Here is a 15,799-nt window from a genome sequence, read left to right on the forward strand (position 1 = left end):
TGACCACTACAACTGATAAATAGAAGGATTCTTTCTTTCTTTTTTGTAGGATAGCATTTTAAAGATGTCTGGTGACGCCAGGAAGGACTACTTACTCGCCACTATAGGCAACCATTTTGGTTACTCGATATCGGACGGGGCGGTAGCTCATATTCCATCGTCCCAAGAAATGAACTCTTTTCTGGACGACGGGAACTGCTCCCTGCTCGCTACTAGGCAGGAGCTCACCGGAGGGGTCGAACTGATACAGGTAAAAGAAATAAAATAATGTCTATAAATTAATTTTATATTGAAATTTGAATTAAATTATTTGTGGGTGTGGTAATTACCTTGTACAGACCACACCTTTTTGTTGTTTGTTGTTGTTTATTGTTTGTGAATAGGTTTATGATCACATTCAGTCGGATGCTAGCTCGGACGATTGGCTCGTTCTCTTTAAGCTCCTCCCGACAGTCATCACTCCTGACAACCTCCACTCAAATATTATCATCTCTTCTCTTCTCTCCTCTCCACTGGACACTCTCTATCACTCGATTCAAAAAGTATTTGCTCCAATATTAGTCAAGGACTCCAACTCCTCCTCCTCCTCCTCGGCAGCGAATGTAGATCCTAAAATACGAGACCTTGTCACACAGCTTGAGGCTGGTTTAGGTTCCGTCCTTCGTCGTCAGAATAAAGGGACCAACGCTAAAGTAGGAGGAACCAAAAACGAGGGAAACTCGGAGGAGGTGACTCTGGGTATCATAACTCCACTCGATGAGTATCAATTTTGGGCGGAGACTGCAAACGCTAGCAATAAGCTAGCGGCTAAAGAGAGGGCCCAGTTCTTTCAAGAGCAGCTCCAGTCACTCGTGACGGAGTACGACCAGATTGACTCTCACTCCTTCCCTGACGATATACTAGAGCTGATAGAGGAGACAAGGGAAGTATTGAGCAACGTTTGGCAACAAGACCAGTTTGACCCTCCTTATCCAGAGACTAGGATGAGTCATCTAATGGAAGTCATCAGTTGCTGCTTATCACATTGCGTTCAGCGTAGACTCGGTAGTCTTGATTTCTGGGCCGGAGGGTTTAAGGAAGTGAGCGTGAAGCTTCAAGAAGGACTGGGGGTTTGTAAGAGGTGGGTAGAGTCGGCGGAAGCACTGACCATGCAAGAGTGGAAACAGTATCACTCAACTCATCCTTGGACTGGGAATGTGTTTATGTCTGATACTATCAACCAAATGATTAAGAGAATTGAAGAAGTAAGAAGGGAGAGAAGGGGGGGAGAAAGAGAAAGAGAGAGACAGACAGAGAGGGAGAAAGAGAGAGGAGAGAGGGGGAGTACATGTATACGAGAGAAGAGAAGGAGAAATGTGTGTATATGTACACATACAAATGTAGTTGTAAATATAAGAGTAATTGTAACAGTATGTTACAACTTTAAAGTGTGTAAATGTTTGTTAGTGTATTATTATTATTATTATTATTATTATTATACTTATAATGTATGATTTAGGTTTCTAGTCTACGTTCAGTTCATGAACAGCTATCACGTTTACTAGCACCAGAAGAAAGGACAGAGTTCCATCTCTCAGACTCATTCGTTCCCTTTACTGGCCTCCACCCCCTTCAGCCTAACCCATACACTGAACCACTCTGGAGGGCAGCTGTGGCCCAGTACGAGAGGACAATGGAGCCAGCAGAGATAAGGATCGCTGGAAAGATAAGAAAGAAACTAAAGAGTTTGGAGGCTCAGCCTCACCAGCTGTTGAGGGAGTTCACTCGCTATAAGGACTTAATAAAGAGACCAGCTATCAGTAAAGACCTAATTACTGAACGGTAAGGGGAACAGCTTGAGGAGATGAAGCATGATATGTACATGTACATGTAACTATATAATATGCATGTGCCATGTAGCTGGTAATTTTGAATGGGGTAAATTTTGGCAAAGTGTTAAATTTTTGGTTATTGGTGGGTTTTAATTTGGCAAATTTGTGCCTATGTGTCCATTTAATGGTTCAAAATTTATTATACAGTAGCTGTCAAAATGCTAAAAATTTGCTAGAATTTTTCATGTACATGTACATGTATATTTCATATTTTTATTTTAGCGAGACACTTTTGGGTCAACTCTCTTCATACATAAAGCTACTAAGAGAAGACTTCACTAATCATTATATTGGAAGCCCTGCCCATCAGAGCCAGCACCAACTGAGGGACCAGAGTGCCCCACCCACTGGAAAGAACCTTCCGGAAGTAGTGAACAACATAGTGTGGGCCAGACAATTGGAAGCAAAGGTTAATTAACTAATGTTCATGCTGTACTTGTGTTATCATTTTAACTAAAGTATTATTATTTAATATATTATATTATCATCAGGGGTATTGCATATATGTATACACCCTTTCAAAAATTGTTTTATGTTATGATCATTACACCATGAAGTCATGTCACATATATATTACAGTTGTGACTTTTTAAAGCAGCCAGTTTGAATAGTTCATAGTGGGTCTCACTTTTTACATTTTTGTGGTTTTCACACAATAGTATGAATCTCATTATACATGTTCATACTGTATATATACATGTACATGTACATGTATATATAAATGGACATTTGTGCATTAACCTACAGGTATCAGAGACTCTATCTACAGCAGAGAGCCTCCTTGGTGACCTGACAGGCTACAAACAATTCCAGAGAGAAGCGACTGAGCTAAAGGATGAGCTCTCAGACTATCAGAGGGACCAGTTTGATAGCTGGTCAAGACAAATGATAGCATCCATAGACAGCAGGACCGACCCAATCAACCTTGAGACAAGTGGGAGACTTATGGAGCTGACTGGGAGGGATGGAAGACTAGAGGTACATGTACATGTACATGTACATGTATATACTGTAACAGATTGCTACATATATACATGTATACACATATAGATTATTACATGTACATGTACATTAATGGAAATTATCACTATCTGTTCCTATTGCATGTATCCACTGTAGGTGCAATACAGTGATAGGTTGGTGTCTCTGTTAAGAGAAGTCCGGCAGCTCTCAGGTCTTGGGTTTCTCGTTCCAGCCAAGATACAACACACGGCGGCAACTGCTATGAGGTTTTATAAGCATGCGGTCTCACTGAAAAAGGTAACAATTAAAAATACATTTAAATGTACGTGTACATTAAAAATACATACAATCCATCATGTACTCATTGCTTGTGCTTTATTTAAAGTTAATTTATTATTTTTTTAACTTTTTTCTCCTCAGATTGCTCATTTTTACAACACTATTGATCAGGAGATGATCGAGAGTCAGAAGCCGATGATGATAGACACTGCCCAAGCCTTTGAGAGGATGATAAAGAACCCAAAGGGAGTCGGTGGGGGGAGCGAGAGCCCTCAGGTCACGTGGGACAATCCTAAAGAGCTTGAGAGCTTTATAAGTCAATTAGAATCAATCACTGATAGACTGACCACTGAGAATAGGAGATTGAGGAAATGTCATACTTCACTTATTGATAAGGTATCCATGCTAAGCTGTACATACATGTAGTACAGGGTATTTTGTCAAAAATGAAAAACAGAGAATTCTGCATTTTTATAATTTTTTTAATGCATATACATGTACTTATGTTGTGTTTCAAGTTTGAGCTAATTCAGATCAAAATTGGATTTTTTTTACAAATTTTAAAAGTTACTCAAAAATTGGGCCAAAGTCCCTGTACTATAGTACAGGGTCGTCGGCCAAATTTTGTGAAAAATGACTAGGAGAGAATTCTGCATTTTTATATTTTTTTCTGATGCATATACATGTACTTATGTTGTGTTTCAAGTTTGAGCTGATTCCGATCAAAAATAAATTTTTTATACGAATTTTCAAAGTTGCTAAAAAATCAGGCCACAGTAAATGTATCGTATTGTTCTACACGTATACATCTTTTCTCTCCTTTATCTTCATAGACTGTAGCACTAATGTCAACAGATCTATTGAGACAGCAAAGCAAATGGAAAGAAGTGCTGATGGACGTGAGACAAATGATGGCGGGCCTGGTACAGGAAGGATTCAACTCCTCTAACATGAGACCATGGAAGATACACTGGGACCATCAACTCTACAAGTCATTAGAGCATCAGTACCAGTTGGGACTGGAGGCACTGAATGAACATCTACCTGAGATTAAAGTTGAACTTACATACAGGTTAGAAGGAGAGAGAGAGAGAGAGAGGGAAGGAGAGAGAGGGGGGAGAGAGAGAGAAAGGGAGGGTGTGTACATGCACATGTTGTGATCTTGAAATTATCTCTTTCCTTTCAAACCCTCAGGTTTCAGCAGTTACAGTTTCGTCCTCCTCTTGAAGAAATCAGAGCCAAATACTATCGTGACATGAAAAAATTTATTTGCATTCCGCTACATTTCCGTGGGGTCGGAGAATCCTCCTCCCCCTCCTCTATATTCCCTCGTCTCATTGACAGGAATGCTCCTTCCTTCTCTACAGTTTACAGCAAGGCTGAAGGACTCTTCTCACGTCTTCAGAGCTCCATCGTTCAATTTGAGAAGTGGGTGGTCCTCGGGTCACATGATCTTGATGCTCTGGTTGACCGACACTGTCAATCGACTGCTGACTATGAGAGGAACTTCAGAGCATTAAAAGGACGAGGAAGAGATGCAGAGAAACTACCAAAGTGAGCTTAAAGTTTATAATCATTGTACATGTAATTGACACGATTTTGTGTATCTATGCTGCATTTTTGTTGTTTTTAGCCCACTATTATTATTATTATTATTATTATTATTATTATTATTATTATTATTATTATTATTATTTCACGCAGTACAATAAAAGTCGATTGTATAACAGTCCAGACTCTACCAGTGAAGACAGTCATTGATGATCACATACAACAACTCTTTGACGCTCTCTTGAATTCCCTGAGGCGCTCAATATCGACCGATACTCAACTCATGGACGGGTTTCTAAACGAGGCCTACGACTCCCTCTCAGTAAGACCCCAGTCAATGGAAGAGATAAGAGCAGTCAATGCTGTGCACAAGCAACTCTCCGTTAGAGAACCAGAGGTACCACAGTACAGCCTACATACTTAATAATTGTTTGTTTTAATATTTTTTATTTATTTTTAGATATTGCCTCTTTTTAAAGAGGTTGAGAAGAAGAACAGGCTGCTTCGCTCGGTCGCTGGGAGCGGAGTAGAGCAACTGGGGGAGCTAGTATCAAGATGGGACAAATATAAGGACATGATGGAGAGTCACCAGGAGAATATAAAGGACCAAGTAATGGAGAGAGAGAGGGGGGGGAGAACATGTACAGTACATTTGTATTTATAAATTGTGTTTTGCAGATGAAAGCAATGAAGATACAGCTAGAGTCCAGAGTGAACTCGTTTAGGCAAGAACTGGAGAAATTCTCAGCAAGATGGCACCAGCTCAAACCAAAAGTACATACATACATACACACACACACACACACACACACTTGTAATGTATACATATGCATATGTATGTGTGTACATATGCATGTACATGTACAATAAATTGTTTCTTTTAGGATGAGGATATATTAGTTAGCGAGAGAGAGACAGGAGCTATTGTCCTCCAATCCCTCAAAGAGAGAAGAAATGAGTTTGACGAGTTATTTAAAACAGCAAACAGTTTAATGTAAGATATCATAGCTTCTACTTCAAAGCATTCTCCCCTCTCTATCTCTCCCTCTCTCTCTTAGGGAAGATGCTACTCATTTTGAAGTACCAAGTCCAGATTTCCCACAACTCAAGGAGCTACAAGACGACATAACTCGCTACGAGACGACATGGTCGCTGTACGAGGAGTACACTAACAAACTGAACGAGATGACAACACAAGATTGGATATCATTTAGGTAGAGGCCATCTTTTACATATGCATTTAATATTGTATGATAATTTTTTAATTATAGGGGCCATACTCATCAGTTTGAGGATTTTCTTCTTGGTTGGTCGGAGACTCTACGTTCGGCCACGCCCTCTGGACTGACGATAAAACTACAAAAAGAAATAGACCAGTATCAGGTTTGAACGCACTCGACTGACATACTTGATTTGATCACGCCCATTTTTTATAGAATCTCGTCCCGCTATTGAAGTACATTCGCGGGGATACATTCTCTACTGATCACTGGCACGACATGTTTAGACTCCTTGGTCTCCCTCACGGGACGACTCTTGAGAAACTAACGTTTGGGGACTTATTGCGACAAGGTTCTTCAATTGTGCAAGCCTCAGGAGACCTCAAAGAGCTTTGTTCTCGTGCTCAAGGTGAGGTATCTATTCGTGAGGCCTTCAGAGAGCTGGAGATGTGGGGAGCATCGGCTGAGTTCTCAATGACGGACTACGAGGACTCTCAGGGTACCAGACTTAATATTATCAAGGAATGGAAGGAGATCATTAATCAGGTTAGTGAATATTCAGTATAACTCAGTATAACTTGATATATCTTAGTATAACTTGGTATATTTTTAGTATAACTCTGTATATTTATGAATTCCTTCTTGTTTGTAATGTAGGTTGGAGATAACCAATGTCTCTTACAGTCTCTCAAGGATTCTCCTTATTTCAAAGGTTTCGAAGACAAGGCGACACTTTGGGAGACACGCCTCTCTCAGCTGGACTCCGCCCTACAGGGACTGAACCAGGTACAACGAAAATGGGTCTATCTTGAGCCTATATTTGGACGTGGTGCATTGCCAAGGGAAACGGGAAGATTCCAAAGGATTGACAAAGAATATAGGTGAGAAAAAAAATTGTACTTATACATGTAGTAATTAATATACATTTATTTTACATGTACATTTTATGCTGTTTTTTCTCTCCTCTGTTTAGATCTATAGTGTCCAGTATTACTAGTGATAAGAGAGTTCTATCATTAACTAATAAACAGTCTTTACAAGACACACTGAATACAATGGTCGATCAACTCAATCGTTGTCAAAAAGCATTGAATGAGTTCCTTGAGGTACATTAATGGCAAGATAGATTAGCTCATTTTCATTTCTCTCTCTTTTTGAATTTTTAAAGCAAATTATTATTATTATTATTATTAATATTGTTATTATTATTTTTGTAGGAAAAGCGTTCATCATTTCCTCGTTTTTATTTCATCGGTGACGAGGACCTTCTTGAAATATTAGGACAAGCCACCCAGCCTGAAGTCATTCAGTCTCACCTAAAGAAACTCTTTGCCGGAATACACAGCGTCGTGTTCTCTCGTGACTCCACCCACTTTGACCCCTCCTCCTCTCACCCCCAGATCATCGCAATGAAGAGTCTAGAGGGGGAGACGGTCCCTCTATCATCTCCTGTTAACGTCACTACAGAAGTAGAGGTCGGAAAATGAAATAAATAATACCCAATAAAATTTACTTACATATTTTGTATTTATTATTGTGTATTTTATTTTAGATATGGCTCCAAGAGTTATCTGACAGAATGAAGGTCACCTTACAGGAGCTGCTAGTTGATTGTGTTCAGGCTGGACGGACAGGAGGGGCTGGTGTGGATCCTTATAAGTATCCCTCCCAGGTGAGACTGCAAGGACTCTAAATACTGTATTTAGATAATAATTAATATACTAAATACACATGTACATAGTCTTTTTGTATTTTTAATGAATTTTGATGTATTTAATATAAATTTATAATATAAACTTAATACAAATTTTGTTGTACTGTATTTTATACATATTATTTAAAATGTATTTGATATACTGTATTGTTCTGAGTGTAGGTTCTATGCTTGACTGAGACTATATTATTCACTGAGAGATGTGAAGAAGCACTTGCTACTGGACAAGTGAATGAGTTATTGATTGAATTGGAATCACAGCTGGACACATACACCAATACTAGCATTACACAGGTACAGTATATGGAGCATTGTAAAATGTACATCAAAATACCATTTAGTGCATTGGGTTTTTGCTTGTCACGGATTTTGTGACAATGGAACCAATGGGTTTTTGCATGTTATAATGTATCCTGTATATTTAATTTCTCTTCCTTTTTGTCTCTAGAGTACTGATTTGTGTCCAGCTGCTGTTATGGAGCTCAAGTTGAAGGCTCTTGTATTGGACTCGGTTCATAATATTGAGATTGTTCGTGTCCTTCAAACTGAACAGACTCGTAATGTCTCTAGCTGGTCGTGGCAGAAACAACTGAGATTTTATCTGCGAGAAAGTAAGAGAGAGAGAGAGAAAGAGAAGAATCTCACCAAATGCTAGAAATTATAAGTATTTAAATAATTAACACTCATTCATACATCTACATGGTATATTATTATTATTATTATTATTATTATTATTAAATTTGTATTTAATAGATTTGTGTCACATATACATGGTTGATGCTGGTTTCAATTATACATACGAGTATCAGGGGAATGCTCCTAAACTGGTCCACACTCCGTTAACCGATAAATGCTACCTCACACTAACCCAGGCAATGCTCATGGGACTGGGCGGTAATCCTTATGGTCCTGCTGGTACTGGTAAAACTGAATCAGTCAAAGCACTGGGTGGACTAATGGGCCGACAAGTACTGGTTTTTAATTGTGACGAGGTCAGGAATTACATGTACATGTGCATGTATATAATGTACTGTACACATGCATTGTATAATTAAGAGCCTTCCAAGAATCATAGTTAGACCTTTTTTGCTGTACATATACATGTACATGTACATGTAGTTTGAAAACATTTGGCCCTTGAACATAAGTTACATATATTATTATGCATATATATGTACATGTACATGTACATGTATTAGAAGTCCCATTTTAAATGTACATGTACGTTAACTGTTATTCTTGATTGATAGGGTATTGATGTAAAGTCAATGGGCCGTATATTCATTGGCCTCATAAAGTGTGGTGCCTGGGGCTGCTTTGATGAATTCAATCGATTAGAAGAGGCAGTTCTCTCGGCAGTATCCACACAGATACAAGCAATACAGGCGGCCATTAAGAGCCGCTCTCCTTCCTGTGACCTTCTAGGAAGAAAAGTAGGATTAATTCTCTCTCTCTCTTTTTTAAATTTGTTATTATTATTATTGCTCTTATAATTGTATTAGGTTAATTTGGATCCTAATTCTGGTATATTTATTACCCTCAATCCAGCCGGTAAAGGGTATGGCGGTCGTCAGAAGCTACCCGATAATCTTAACCAGTTGTTTCGACCCGTGGCTATGTCACGTCCTGATAATGAGCTAATCGCTAAAGTTTTGTTGCTTTCGGAGGGTTTCAAGACATCAGAATCTCTTGGAAGGAAACTAGTGTCTGTGTTTGGATTATCCAGGTATGTGTGTGAGAGGGAAAGAGAGAGGAAAAGGAGAGGAAACAAGACAGAAAAATTAAAGGAGGAAGGGAAAGAGAGAGGGAGAAGAAGGAGGGAGGAAAATTATATACGTACATGTACATGTAAATGGAATGAGAGGAAAAGCAGAGAGTATAGTAGAAGGGCAAAGAGTTTAAAGAAATGCTAAAATTACCTAGTGACAATTAAAGGCACACATTAGCTTACATATAATTTATTCTTCTCTTCCTTCCTTTTAGTGCTCTTCTCTCTCCCCAGCAGCATTATGACTGGGGCCTCAGGGCACTCAAGACTGTTCTCAAAGGATCAGGAAACCTCTTGCAGTCAGAGAGGACTTCTAGCAATGGACAACAAATAAAAAGTAAAATAAATAAACACAGTAAATAAATAGGATATTATTTAACATGAGTACAGTATATTGTTTATTATTATTTTATTCTTTTGTTTCATTGTTCCATTCTCATATTTCCATATTCAGTTTCTCCTTCAAAAGAGTCTGAGATTATTGTCCAGGCCCTTCGTCTCAACACTCTATCTAAACTAACGTTTGCCGATGGTCGTTATTTTGATCAACTTGTTCACGACGTGTTCCCTGACGTTGAGTTCAAGGACTTAGCACAGAAAGAGCTAGTGGGGGCATTAGAACAATCAGCACAAGAAATGCACTTGGAAATCATAGGATCACAAGTTTGTACACCTATCAATAATACATGCATACATGTATATGTACTCATGATATGCTTAATGTAATAATCTCTTTTTTTCTTTCTCTCTCTCTCTCTCTCTCTTTTTTTCTAGATTGGTAAAGCGCTAGAGCTTTACGAGCAGTTACGTCAGAGGATGGGTGTGGTTATAGTAGGTCCCAGTGGTTCCGGTAAGAGTACCATATGGAAACTCCTCAAGAGCGCTCTCAGTAAATTGAATCATCCAGTGAAGCACTTTACTATGAACCCTAAAGCACTACCCAGAACACAAGTAAGGGTATACATACATGTACATGTACATGTATGTACATGTACATGTATGTACATGTACATGTACATGTATGCATTTATAAATGTACTATTATGAATCCATGAATCATCATGACATTACAATACATGCATGTACATGTACATGTATTTATATATTTCATACATTATATATGTATACATGTACATGTATTTGTACGCCCATGTACATGTACCATACGTCATTGTTTCCATTCATAATGCAGTTACTGGGTCACATTGATCTTGATACAAGGGAATGGACTGATGGAGTCCTCACGTCTAGTGCCAGACAGGTTGTTCGTGACTCTGACATACACTCGTGGATCATTTGTGATGGAGACATTGATCCGGAGTGGATCGAATCCCTAAACTCTGTCCTTGATGATAACAGGCTCCTTACGATGCCTTCAGGTGAACGCATTCAGTTTGGACCCAACGTCAACTTCCTGTTTGAGACTCATGATCTCTCCTGTGCCTCACCTGCTACCATATCTAGAATGGGAATGATATTCTTAAGGTGAGAGAGTTGGAAATTATAAACCTGATGTGTACATTGTACATGATACTAATATACACAATTATCTGATGGAGAGTTTACTAGTGACAGCTAGGGATAATGTTGATATGCTAAAGGAGATGGGTATACTGTATATACACATGTATATGTACACATGTATATTTCTTTCCATGTCTTGTAGTGATGAAGATACTGATGTCAAAGCTATTGTAAAGGCATGGCTAAAGTCCTCTTCCTCCTCATCTACCCTTGAAGGATGGATTGAGGACTATTTCTACCAGGCTCTTGACTGGGTTCTTAAGACAGGAGAGAGTATTGTTGAGACTACCCTAGTGGGTCTAGTCATGAATGGGTTGAGTCATTTGGTGGGCGTGTCTTCAAAGGGAGAGTTCTCGTGCTCTCTTGTGAGGGGATTAGGAGGTAACCTCACCACTGCCACTAGGACTGAATTCGCTAAACAAGTGAACTCTATTCCTTGTTAATTTATTAGTTTATTTGTAACTTTTCTTTAGGTATTTTCGTGGACACGTGAGTCCCTACCTGATCTCAGACATCCACTTGACTCATACGTCAACCATTCGACCGGCGTACTGTCATCGTACCAGCTCATAGTACCGGAGGACCTCACCCTGGATGAGTTCTCAAAAGGTTCCTCCCCTCCAGTAGTACTAACAACAGACATACAACGCAATGCTGCTATGATATTACCGTGGCTGCAGCAGTCTTCTCGGCAGCCGTTCCTCCTGGTCGGACCGGAGGGGTGTGGCAAAGAGCTACTCCTTAATTATTGTTTTAGCGGACTCTCCTCAACTCAAGTGGCCATCGTTCACTGCAGCGCTCAGACCTCTTCCATACACGTGCAACAAAAATTATCACAAGTAATTATTTATTAATATTATTTATTTATTTATTATTATTATTATTTTATTAATATTATCATGTATTTTATTTATTATTATCATTGCTATTTCCTTTAGATCTGTATGTCTTTATCCACTACAACTGGTAGAGTGTATCGTCCCAGAGACTGCGAGAGGCTCATATTATACCTAAAAGACCTCAACTTGCCCAAACCAGACAAATGGGGCACATCACAGATCATCGCCTTCCTACAACAGGTCAGTCATATGACTATCACATGATCCAACTATAGTATAATTATAATACTGGTAGGTTCTCACATACAACGGGTTCTACGACCATAACTTGGAGTGGATCGGCCTTGAGGGTATTCAAATCATAGCCTCCATTAATCCCGGGGGCAGTCTTGGCCGTCACTCTCTCTCCACACGACTGACTGCCATTGTTCGTATTTGCTGCATTGATTATCCGACCATTGACCAGTTGCAGGCGGTGTATGGCGCGTATCTTCAGCCAGTCCTACTCTCTTCTCTCCAGTCTCATCCTTTCTGGAGCTCAACTGCTAAAGTACACACACTGGCCAACTCCATGATATCAGTCTATGACAAAGTAAGGGATTATTTATGTACATGTACACATCATGAATGTACTACTGTACATTTGCATTTTAATTTAAAAATTACATGTACATGTATGTGTACTTATCATTGTAGAAATTTTGATTAAAGTTATTTCAAAATTTGAGCCATTTTACTGATATTATTATTCTTGTAGGTGAGGGTCCAGTTTACAACAGATAGCCACTCCCATTATTTGTTTACTCCTCGGGACCTAACCCAGTGGGTCTGTGGACTCTTACGGTATCCTCTCGCTGATGATACCACCTCAAAAACTGGAGTACTCCAAGCATGGGCCTATGAAGCATGTAGACTCTTCAGAGATAGACTTGTTGGTAAGTTATTACTAGTTATCACTAGTTATTAATAGTTATTAATGGTTATTACTAGTTATTAATGGTTATTAATGGTTATATAATTGTTAGGTGAGACTGCTCGTTCTGAGTTTGATGGTATTCTTGGAAGTGTCCTTCGATCTGATTGGTCGATAGAGCTCCCTCCTTGTGATCACTATTACGTCACTTGGGGTGCATCCCACGGGCTTAATGGAGCATCTCAGTTTGGAAAGAGTCTTGGAAAACTAAGCACATCTGATCTTGCAGAAATCATTCACAAAGCTACCATTACATACAGTGAGTTAATTGGACAAAAGTCCCTGTACTATAGTACAGGGTCATTGGCCAAATTTTGTCAAAAATGACTAGGAGAGAATTCTGCATTTTTATAATTTTTTCTAATACATATACATGTACTTATGCTGTATATCAAGTTTGAGCTGATTCTGATTAAAATTGAATTTTTTATGAATTTTAAAAGTTACTCAAAAATGGGGCCAAAGTCCCTGTACTATAGTACAGGGTCATTGGCCAAATTTTGTCAAAAATGGCTAGGAGAGAATTCAGCATTTTTATAATTTTTTCTGATACATATACATGTACTTAGGTTGCATTTCAAGTTTGAGCTGAATCCGATCAAAATTGTATTTTTTATGAATTTTCAGAGTTTCTGCACTTTACTTGTTTTTAACATTTTCTTCTCCTTAGGTCGTGAACATTGTGAAATCAATATAATAATATTTAATGAAGTGTTGGATCATATAGCACACATTGACAGGGTTCTTAGCTCTCCAGGTGGGTCCTTACTGCTAGCTGGTAGGAGCGGAGTGGGGAGAAGGACTGCTGTCAAACTAGTCTCTCACATGCACTCAATGGAGATCGTCACTCCTCATATATCCCGTAATTATAGCATCAAGCACTTTAGGAATGATCTAAAACAAGTTAGTCCTTATTGTTAAGGATTAGAAGGATTTAAATTTAATGCGTATTGTATTATTTGAATTTTTAAAATAAACTGTAATTTAATTCATTTTTATGATCACAGGTGATGACTAAGACTGGCATAGAAGGCGAAGATGTTTTGCTCTTACTAGAAGATCATCAGCTCCTTCAGCCATCGTTCCTTGAAATTACAAACACTCTTCTCTTATCTGGTGAAGTCCCTGGTCTTTATACACAGGAAGAACTCGAGCCACTCTTATCTCCTCTTAAAGACCTGGCCTCTGAAGAGGGCTATCGTGGGACGCTACTCTCTTATTTCTCCTCACGTGTTCACTCACACCTTCACATCGTGTTAGTCATGGATTCATCTTCTATTGATTTTGTCGGACAGTGTGAAGCAAACCCAGCCCTCTACACCTCTTGTACATTCCAGAGTATGGAGGCGTGGTCATCTCAGACGATGCTGAGCCTCCCATCTGCTATATTGAGAGGGGGCGGGTCTAAAGTGATAATTGGTGACAGGGGAGGAGAGGAAGGATCACTAGGTTCCTCGTTTCTTAAAATACACGAGTCTTGTGAGTCAATGGGTGCCACTCCACAGCATTTCATGTGCTTTTTACACACTTACCAGTCAGTCCTTTCTCATAAAAGAGAGGGACTGATCAAACAACAGGATAGGCTACAGGCAGGTATAGGCAAACTTAATGAAGCTACATCGCTTGTTGATGAGCTCAAGACTAAAGCTGCAGCCCAACGTAGTCTCCTTGCCGTTAAGCAATCCGAAGCAGACGAAGCCTTAGAGCAGATTACAGCAAGTATGTCAGCAGCTTCAGAGAGAAAGAGTGAGATGGAAGTTATCAGGAGCAAGCAATCAGAAGAAAGAGCTAAACTAGAGACTAGAAAGAAAGCTATTGATATAGAGCTCTCTACGATTGAGCCACTCGTGGAGCAAGCCAAGAAAGCAGTTGGGAGCATTAAACCAGCAACTCTTGCAGAGATAAGAGCTCTTCATGTGCCGCCCACGGCAATCAGGGATATACTGGAGGGAGTGCTCTGTATAATGGGCATCTATGATACCTCGTTTAGTAATATGAGGACTTTCCTAGGTAGGAGAGAAGTGAAGGATGACATTATCAATTTCGACGTGAGAAAGATCACACCAGAGATACGAAAAAACGTGGAGGCACTTCTTGAAAAGAATAAGAACTCGTTTGAGGACAGCGTCGCCAAACGGGCCAGCGCTGCCGCCCTCCCTCTTGCCACTTGGGTAAAAGCAACCGTTAAGTTCTCAAATGTTTTAGAAAAGATTGGACCACTGGAGAGAGAGCAAGCTAGTCTCCAATCAAATCTTGACAAGTCTGAACAAAAGCTCACAAAACTTAGCACTGGGCTGGAGCAGCTTGATAGAAAAGTTGCAGACATGAGATTAAAGTTTGAGGGCCGCACAACAGAAGCAGCTAGACTCAAGTTGGAGGTAGAGCGAGAGGAAGAGACCATCATAGCAGCGGAGAACCTAGTCGGGAAATTGAAAGGAGAGCACGAGAGGTGGACCGAACAGATTGAAGTGCTCAATAAAGAAATGAAGGAAATACCTGTCTCTTCTCTCCTAGCTGCTGCCTTCCTTACTTATCTCTCAAAAGCTCCAGAAGATGAGAGAAAGAGCAAGATGTCTATGTGGATGGAAATGGTTGGCCTTAAGCAATTTGATATGAAGAGGTTCCTCTCCACGGAGAAAGAGCAGTTGCTATGGAAAGGTGAAGGCCTTCCATCGGATGAGCTAAGCATAGAGAATGCTCTTATCATCCTCCATGGTCAAGTGTGTCCATTACTAGTGGATCCTTCTCAAAGGGCCACTTCATGGCTTAAGGATCATCTTAAAGACACTAGACTTGAAGTCATCAACCAGCAGGATCCTAATTTCACCACTGCTCTAGAGCTAGCAGTGAGATTTGGTAAGACACTAATAATACAAGAGGTTGATGGAGTAGAGCCTTTATTGTTTCCTCTCCTACGCAAAGACCTGGTCAGTCAGGGGCCACGATATGTAGTACAGGTTGGGGAGAAAATGATTGACTACAATGACAACTTTTCACTTTACCTAACCACAAGAAACCCAAGCCTTGACATACCCCCATATGCAGAAACTGTCGTATCTGAAATTAATTTCACCACAACCAGAGCAGGCCTAACCTC

General features: G+C 39.6%; 1 protein-coding gene across 1 annotated transcript in view; it reads left to right on the forward strand.

Moving 5' to 3' along the window:
- The window catches only part of LOC100639730 (cytoplasmic dynein 2 heavy chain 1-like), a 19,881-nt gene continuing 4,082 nt past the window's right edge, over positions 1 to 15,799 (forward strand). Inside the window, exons 1-37 of the mRNA XM_003385995.3 lie at positions 1 to 250; positions 384 to 1,244; positions 1,499 to 1,821; positions 2,094 to 2,280; positions 2,619 to 2,849; positions 2,991 to 3,131; positions 3,255 to 3,509; positions 3,947 to 4,185; positions 4,308 to 4,667; positions 4,818 to 5,061; positions 5,125 to 5,274; positions 5,343 to 5,438; positions 5,549 to 5,658; positions 5,723 to 5,878; positions 5,936 to 6,047; positions 6,101 to 6,430; positions 6,542 to 6,765; positions 6,858 to 6,990; positions 7,102 to 7,359; positions 7,437 to 7,556; positions 7,761 to 7,892; positions 8,047 to 8,209; positions 8,352 to 8,590; positions 8,849 to 9,031; positions 9,101 to 9,324; positions 9,582 to 9,703; positions 9,821 to 10,029; positions 10,141 to 10,317; positions 10,559 to 10,851; positions 11,033 to 11,312; positions 11,364 to 11,729; positions 11,829 to 11,969; positions 12,025 to 12,321; positions 12,487 to 12,664; positions 12,755 to 12,961; positions 13,373 to 13,605; positions 13,710 to 15,799. Coding sequence (XP_003386043.3) covers positions 65 to 250; positions 384 to 1,244; positions 1,499 to 1,821; positions 2,094 to 2,280; positions 2,619 to 2,849; positions 2,991 to 3,131; positions 3,255 to 3,509; positions 3,947 to 4,185; positions 4,308 to 4,667; positions 4,818 to 5,061; positions 5,125 to 5,274; positions 5,343 to 5,438; positions 5,549 to 5,658; positions 5,723 to 5,878; positions 5,936 to 6,047; positions 6,101 to 6,430; positions 6,542 to 6,765; positions 6,858 to 6,990; positions 7,102 to 7,359; positions 7,437 to 7,556; positions 7,761 to 7,892; positions 8,047 to 8,209; positions 8,352 to 8,590; positions 8,849 to 9,031; positions 9,101 to 9,324; positions 9,582 to 9,703; positions 9,821 to 10,029; positions 10,141 to 10,317; positions 10,559 to 10,851; positions 11,033 to 11,312; positions 11,364 to 11,729; positions 11,829 to 11,969; positions 12,025 to 12,321; positions 12,487 to 12,664; positions 12,755 to 12,961; positions 13,373 to 13,605; positions 13,710 to 15,799 — 10,250 coding nt within the window. The 5' untranslated portion in view covers positions 1 to 64. The remainder of the gene's footprint in view (positions 251 to 383; positions 1,245 to 1,498; positions 1,822 to 2,093; positions 2,281 to 2,618; positions 2,850 to 2,990; positions 3,132 to 3,254; positions 3,510 to 3,946; positions 4,186 to 4,307; positions 4,668 to 4,817; positions 5,062 to 5,124; positions 5,275 to 5,342; positions 5,439 to 5,548; positions 5,659 to 5,722; positions 5,879 to 5,935; positions 6,048 to 6,100; positions 6,431 to 6,541; positions 6,766 to 6,857; positions 6,991 to 7,101; positions 7,360 to 7,436; positions 7,557 to 7,760; positions 7,893 to 8,046; positions 8,210 to 8,351; positions 8,591 to 8,848; positions 9,032 to 9,100; positions 9,325 to 9,581; positions 9,704 to 9,820; positions 10,030 to 10,140; positions 10,318 to 10,558; positions 10,852 to 11,032; positions 11,313 to 11,363; positions 11,730 to 11,828; positions 11,970 to 12,024; positions 12,322 to 12,486; positions 12,665 to 12,754; positions 12,962 to 13,372; positions 13,606 to 13,709) is intronic.

The sequence above is a fragment of the Amphimedon queenslandica genome, unplaced genomic scaffold (genome assembly GCF_000090795.2).
Source record: "Amphimedon queenslandica unplaced genomic scaffold, v1.1 AMPQUscaffold_13438, whole genome shotgun sequence".
Classification (NCBI taxonomy): domain Eukaryota; kingdom Metazoa; phylum Porifera; class Demospongiae; order Haplosclerida; family Niphatidae; genus Amphimedon; species Amphimedon queenslandica.